The 7,709-nt window shown below is 41.8% G+C and overlaps 1 protein-coding gene across 1 annotated transcript; it reads right to left on the bottom strand.

Annotated features, from left to right (window-relative positions):
* Positions 1–468: 468 nt before the first annotated feature.
* On the bottom strand, positions 469–7,034 carry LOC118122271 (glutaredoxin domain-containing cysteine-rich protein 2). The gene is given in 6 exon segments (XM_035178901.2): positions 469–990; positions 2,522–2,749; positions 4,359–4,468; positions 5,672–5,855; positions 6,185–6,547; positions 6,549–7,034. Coding segments are annotated over 6 exon segments (1,083 nt in total). The 5' UTR covers positions 6,573–7,034; the 3' UTR covers positions 469–816.
* Between the last annotated feature and the right edge of the window lie 675 nt (positions 7,035–7,709).

The following is a 7,709-nucleotide window of genomic DNA, read 5'->3' as shown; positions in this document are numbered from 1 at the left end:
CTTCCATTGATATTACTGTTCTGTCATATTTCTTATCTCTATCTCATCTGTAATTATCACACAACAAAGAGAGACTTTGAGTGATCCTCCATTGAAAATCAATATTTTGAATGTCAAACATTTATTCGGTATAGGCTTGCAATTGGTTTTCTTTTTAAAGAACTCTAACTTCTCTCCATAAAATCTCCTTATCAACATCAGCTTTCTCTTTTCAGTTTCATCTTCCTCGGGGCAGTGGTGCTTGTTCCCATCATTGTTTGACATTTTCATTAAATCTCCCTTATTAATGTTTGTGACCATTTATGAAACTATCATATTTTGTGTCACTCATCTCACAATCTGTATATTCTTTATGCTCCTTGTTTTTTGTTTCTCAAGAAAATGTCATGCAGTGTTGTGATGTTGTGATAAATAAAAAATGTATTCTCTCCTGATGAATGAAGAGGGGCGATAGAAAAAAAAAATTTAACGTGAAATGTTTGCATCGTTTTAATTAGAATGATAACTCTGTTGTGGAGCCAGGTTTTATCAGGAATGAGGCTGCAGATGCAAAATGATGTGACAACAAAAGAGTGATTATGTGTTTGTGTTGTCGCAAGCCGTTTTTTCACTGCACACAGTAATTGTAATTTATGATTTGTGCCCAATGCACAATTCCCCCTTTTTTTCCCAGTGATGGCTTTTGTTTCCTAGTAGTGCATCGAAAAACACCCCACCAAGAACATTTTGGATTAGACTGAGACGATTCTGAGGAACCGATCACTCACTCACTCAGTCACTCACTCGCTCACACATGTGGGTGTCAGCCAAACGGTGCTATTTGCCGGAGCAGGACTGGCACCTCTCCAGACCATGGGGGTAGCAGGCTTGGCACCGCAGATCACTGATGGACTCATTGAAGCGGTTTGCCAGCATAGACAGCTTGCTGCCGTGACACAGGGAGCAGGGAGCGCAGCCCGAGCCGCCACAATGCTGGCAGCTGTCAGCCTCCTGGAGGAAGAAGAAACGCGTTAGAGGAGAGGCGGGGGGGAGCGGGAGTGAAAGACGGGAACTATGAGGTGAGGCAGGGTAGGGACCCAGATGTGGGGACGGGTGACGGATGCAAGGATCGAGATTGAGCTGAAACTGAAAGTTGGGCGTAAAGTTTTGTGTCACCCGAATTTACAAAGATGCTGCATGACTGAAATGATGTCACTGTCACACAACTGAACGATTCTCATTGGCTTTTAAAAGTTGAGTAAGAGATGTTGACTCTTTGACTTCTGTGTTTTTCTTCCTTCATAATAAACCACTGTTTTAAATATAAGTATATTGTTTTTTTCATTACAACCATTTCTAAACTGATAAACTTAAAGGTTCAGGGTGTAGAATATAGTGACATCTAGTGGTGAAGTTGCATGTTGCAGCTGAATACCCCTCACCTCACCCCTCACCTCAACCCAAACATGAAGGATAACCTGTGGTAGCCTTCAGTTGTCATAAAAACTCAAAAGGTGTTTAGTTTGTCCCGTTTGGGCTACTGTAAAAAACATGTTTTTCTTCGTCTGCGTCCTCTACGTGTTCAGCTCCTCCTCTTTTCCATCCCGAGATATCTGTATTCTTTGGGACATCATTGACACGCCCACTTCTGCGCTGTGACTTTTCCGCAAAATGTCCTGCTTGTATTCTACCATGGGCTCACTCCAGGGCTGGCAGGAAAAGTATTTGGAAAATATCTGGACCAACTGACTCGGACATTTGCCTTTTCATATACAGCCCCTCCGGAAAATGTCCAGTGAAATATCCAGAGTTTGGTGCATTTCCAGTGCATCTAAACCTACAGTAGTGTAGGTTGCACATTTTCAACCATTATATTAGCTGTTGATAGTTTTAGTTGTACACATGCAAAGTACAAATCTAAATCTGTTATAAAAAATAAAGACAATGAAAAACTAACTACCGAGGAGAACGAGAGAGAGAGAGAGATTGCCAAGTGATGGACCAAAAGCTGAGGATTAACTTCTTTTTTTTTTCCTGTGGCAGAGAAAATGAGAAAATAACAAGAAAAAGGTGAGAGAAGGATGGAGGGAGTAAAGACGAGGAGGAGAGCAGTAATCATCCAAGGAGGAACGAGGGAGGGGATCCTTGTGGGCTGGTAAGTGGCAGGCAAATGCTGCAAGGGCAGAGTAAAACTGTGGACTCATCAGTATCTGTTCACAGTTGATAGATAACACTAGGACAATGGTGGCTGCGGCAGGAGGGGGCCGCGAGGAGAAGGAAATAATGGGAGTACAAATAAGGTGGCGGTTTCAAGGAAACGCGGAGGAGATTGTGGGATGAGTGTGAACAGATTTGAATTACAAGAATACAACTGCACGGACGATCCGGCGCTTGTTCTCTCAAAGTGGATAAAGAATGACAAGACGCACGCGAAGAAAGAAAATGAGAGGAGGAGAAAACATGGTGAGAATATCTAGAAACAGAAATGGGGTGATAAAAGCCTAACCACACCACTGAGAATAATTTAGCTAAGGACCATTACCTTGGTCTCCGTGTTGGTGATCTGTCTCTCCTTCGTCTCCTCCCCGTCTTGCGCACGAGGAGCTTTGGCCCTCCTCCTGCTCGCCCTCTCCCTGGCCTTAGGGTGTCCCTCCATGTCCCCACGGGGCTCTATCTGCTGCCGCAGTGCTTCAGGGGTCCTCGGTGGAGCTCTGATGATGCGCAGATTGCTGGTGTAGATGATGATCTTGCCAAAGTCCAACACTTGGGACTGAAGGAAACAGAACATGTCAGAGATCAGTTTATATTAACAACCTGTGGTGCCTATGATAAGTAATTCTTGTAACTCTGTATGTATGGGTGAGAATGGATGGTGGAGAAATTTGAAAATCTAAATATCAACCGAAAAGATGAAATATGCATATCACTGGTAACTTTTTCATGAAAATAGAACAGAACAGAATATAAAAACCTTTATTATTATTGTATAAGAGAAATTTCTTTAAATGATATACATATAATATTCATTACCAATTAATGTCACACCAGAGCACAAGCCTCTTGAACTAAATCCAATGCTCCAATGGTCACAAATCATACATCTGCTTTACAGGATTTGATGAGTTAATTTCAAACATAACATCCAAATCGAAAAAACCTGATAAAGAGCTGCTTTTGTTCTTTGTAATCTCCCATCAGAAAACAGACCGAAAACTCATTAGACCGTGTACAGTACAGGCTGCACCTCTCAGACCACTGCACCATCCTTTAGATAATGCCCTTACAAGCATGAACTACATCCAGATTGCTGTCTTCCGCTGATAAATGTGACCTCGGTTGAGAAACTGACACCAGGCCAGCAGCCAATGTACCTGACCTCCCTCTCATCCTGTCATTCTGAAGCCACTGCCTCAACAGCTCAGTAAAAACAGGCTTCTTCCTGTCGCATGAACAAGTTTGCCGCTGTGGTTGTTCCACTAAAAATGTACAATTGGTGCTGCTTGCTGTCATATAGGACAAGATGGTGAATGTACAAAGGACCATCGTGTCCTATATTCTAAAATAATTAGCCAAGGATTGTCATTGTCTGTTTTAAGCCTCGTTCTGATCTAATTATGTATGAATTCCTCATTAAATGTCTTTGTGTTGGCTGATGATAGTATATGTGCTGTGACTCTTTGATTTTCAGCATATGAAGAGTTCTGTTGTTCTGTCAAGTATAAAATAAAAGGAGATAGTGAGTCCTCCAAGGAGCTGTCATTCTTTCTTATTGTACTTCCCATTATGCAAGTATGCAAAGAGGTAATGCATAGTTATCATGTAATACACCATTCAAAGGGTTTCACAGAGATTAATAGTGAAAATGTATCACGTATGGCTGAATTATCTGGGTCTGTTTATTTATTGCACATGGGCCTTTTTGTAAAACAGATCCCGATCTCGATGAGTCGATGATGATCTGCAGCTGACGGGATGTTCGCAGACAAGGCGCAGGCATCATAAATCTTCCACAGCAGTCAAAACGAGAGCTTTGCTCCTTTCAAACGATAAGAAATCCACGGGAAAGGTTAGCCGCTCTCTTTTATCCTGAAACGATAACCTCCTGCCTGCGCTCCCCAAGTACCATTGAGATGCTAATGCTGTCTTAAAGATCACTGTAAAGTAAACCGTTGCCACCCTGGACAACTTAATTAAAACTCTGCAAAATCTCATTATTTTTCATACCAGGTCATTTAAAGTGCACTGGAGATTGGATCTGGACAATCAAGAGAGACGTTTGACATTAGGGCCGACAAAACTGACACTCCAAATGGGAAATCTAATCCGACTCTCACCTTGATACTAAAATTCAAAAACTCGCGCTAAGAAGCTTTGCTTACTTTTGCATCTCCCCCCGCTTCCTCCGTCAGGCCGACAGTCGGCTTGTAGCCTCCCACTCCTCTGTACACGTTTATTCTCTGGGCAATGAGTCCGGTTGGAGGACAGTCCCCTGGTACAGAAGGAAATATGTTGTCAGGAAGGATGCAGAACTTTAGTTTAGTTTAGATAGTTTCATCCACAAGAGTTTATGTAACACACAGATGTGCTTTTTTGTTTTGGACCAAATCATAAGTTGGAAGTCTCAACATGACCAGGTGTGACCACACAGCCTGAGTTTGACTATGTAGCATCCTAGTCTAAACAAATCTCCACTTTTCAGTAGTAGTGAATTCTAACCAGAAACATGAAACAATACAAAATATTTTATAGCTCCAACAACAAACTTAAATTGCAGGAATCCTTTTTTGCGAGGCCACCAGAAAGGTTACAGCTCCCGGCAAATAAATAGTTCAACAACGGAGTTATGAAATGGATAACTGTCATTTTCACACTTGTGGGCAGACGAACAAGACAGGGCCTGGCTACCTCTAAGCCAAGCAGGTAACAGAATTAGTCTCAGATTAACTTTCATTAACTGTTTTCTAACTCTCTGCTGCAAAGGAAATGATTTTCTAACAAGTACATTGAGGTAGAAACATGAAAATAAACTATATTACCAGACTAAAATGGCTCAATTGCTATTTTTCCATTTCATTTTTGAAATTGGTTGTATTACAAGGTCACAGTTTCATCGACCTGCTCTGGTGTGTGCAGCTAGAATTTCTTGCACAGACCCATTAGCTGCTAAAAGAAGGATTGTAATAACCTTTGCACTTCAGAGTCAGGTCAGTTTTACTTATGGTAAATCGCTTACTCTGTTTTCACTGTCGGGCAAATATCTTACCAATCCTTCTCTTGCTATGAACCATAAACACAGCAACTGTTGCAGGCCGTAGTTGAGGATAATGACAACTATCAATGTGTATATTAACAATGAGCTGCAGTTTGTTCTATTATTACTTTTATTACTTTGTCTGGCAAGCCAATGTTTGGAGGGTTAGGGTGAGTACTTACTCGTCGATGTAAATGTTGTATGTTTCTCAGAATAAATACTGGAAATAACATAACAATTGAGTTATGTGCAAGTGCAAATCATTAGGCTGCTGTAGCTTTCTATTGGTAACCACCAGATTGCTGTAACACTTAAATTATTATTAGACTTAAAGATGAAGCGCTGTCAGATCTAGTGTGCTCGCAGAAATACAAAATGCACAGTTATTTCATTACAAGGAAAGCAAAAAACATGTTAAGGCAAACCTGGATAAAAACCCACCCTGCTGGTCCCCCTGAGCATCCTGAAACCCACAGAGCTGCTCCATCTCCAGGTGGCTGGGGGGGATCTTCCTGTGGACGAAGCTGTGCGGGTATTTCTCCTCCGGACTGTCCAGCTCCTGGCCGTCCTCGTACACATGCTTCAGCACGCGACCACTGTAGGACGACGCCAGCTTGAATCTCACCTGTGGTTTGGAGATGGAGAGATGCATTGACAAGTTACTTACCGTGTGACTGATTTGCATAACGTGCAAGCAAAGACATAGAAGATTTTGGAGTAGAAAAAAAGTCTTGTTTGATCAGACAAGAGGGAAGCACACACATATCAGCAGCAAGTCAACATACAAGCTGAAATCCTGTTTCATTCCGTCAAAGCTGATCTGCTACTGATAATCAAACAAATGCATAAAAATATCTTTGCGGAACGCTCAGTATCTGAAATGACCTCAATATGTCTTTTACTCAAAGTACTTCAAAACCCACGGAATTGAGAGTTGTACCATAAATAACTCACCTTTCTGGGCTTGGTGCCTTCATAGCGCTGGTTCAGTTTTCTCTGGAGTTCCTCCATGGTGGCCGAGTGAGGAGTTGGACAGGTCCAGAGAGCGTCAGTCCATCCAAGAAGCTCCTTTACATTGGTCGAACTGACGTCAGGTGGACGCCGTGGTGCCTGACGTGATGAAACGACGTAAAGATGGACGGATTGAAATAGTTCTCCCGACTGAGAGCTGTTTGTGAGGCGTGGGCGGACGATGCAGCTTTTCTCCTCGTGTGTCCTGCCTCCTGGGTTTGACTGTACCTGCTGTTTCCAGGGACCCACCTTTCCAGCTCCCCGTGCTGAATTATTCACGGCTAGATCGTATGTACAAAAGGATTGGTTGAGAAACCAGAAGCTCTGTCATCAAATAATTATGATCACCAGAATAGAACCTAGTTGGAGCTTGTGGAGCACAGAGTGGGTGTGTAGTGTCGAGTGAAAGAGGCTGTGAGTGTGTGAGTGGGACTTGTCTAGTAGTTGTAAGACTGCCTGTCACTGGTCCGGAGCCGAGCACCTCAGCGTTGAAAAGCCAACATGACGTTTGATGTGAGTTGCATCAGACTGAAATAACACTTTGCTTTTATAGTGTTTTCTCTGTATTGTTTATACGTGTGTTTGTGTGTGTTTTTGTCTTTGATGGAAAAATCGAAAGTGTCCCATTTACGGTGGATCTCGTAAAACGTCACAATAATGAGGCTTTTCCGACACCTGAGAATAACCCGAGAATAAACTCCAGACGATAAACCTTGGGGGCTCGTCTAGAATCCAACACAATTCACAGAGATGAAACAGACTTAAATATTAATCATGCAAATCCTTTCTAACATACAGACAAAACACGGGTTACTTCCCTTCAAACGGGGAAACTGAAATGAACCCAATCAAAATCGCGTGAATCGACGTCTGTGCACTGCCCAACACAATTCGACCAAGTTGGAAAAAATAGATTGAAACATTTACTCGGTATCAAAAGATGTTATCTGCACAAAATGTTGCACAAAAAAACCTGGAAAGCATCAAATTTACACTTCAGAAACTTCTCCCTCCGTTATAATCCTGTAGTGTAATTACTTGAGCTGATGAGTCACAATTAGTGTTTTTAACTAAATCACTGTGCGCTAAGTGTTTTCCTGCCTAGTGTAATGGCCTTAATTATTTGGTAAATTACATATCTTTATTCTCTGTTTAACTCGCAATTACCTACTACTTAGGGTGACTAATAGAAAGGGTTACCATGCATTAAACACAGTGGAAAGAAGAAAATGGTTTGGTGCTGTTAGGGAAAGGTTCACATTTTTCCAAAAATAGGTCTTCACATGCCACATGTTGGTTATTTCAACTGAGAAGCTCCCCCATTTGAAAACGTACGTGTGTGTGTCTTGGGAAAACGAGAATAAAAAATATACTTCCAACATGTGCCAAAAATTGGGTTGGACTGGATTTGTACTCCAAATATAGCAATTATATTCTAATCATAGGCCTTTGAAAAGAAATAATTTCC

Source organism: Hippoglossus stenolepis, chromosome 15 (assembly GCF_022539355.2).
Source record: "Hippoglossus stenolepis isolate QCI-W04-F060 chromosome 15, HSTE1.2, whole genome shotgun sequence".
Classification (NCBI taxonomy): domain Eukaryota; kingdom Metazoa; phylum Chordata; class Actinopteri; order Pleuronectiformes; family Pleuronectidae; genus Hippoglossus; species Hippoglossus stenolepis.
Note: the sequence above shows the minus strand (reverse complement) of the source record. Positions and strands in the feature narration are given on the sequence as shown.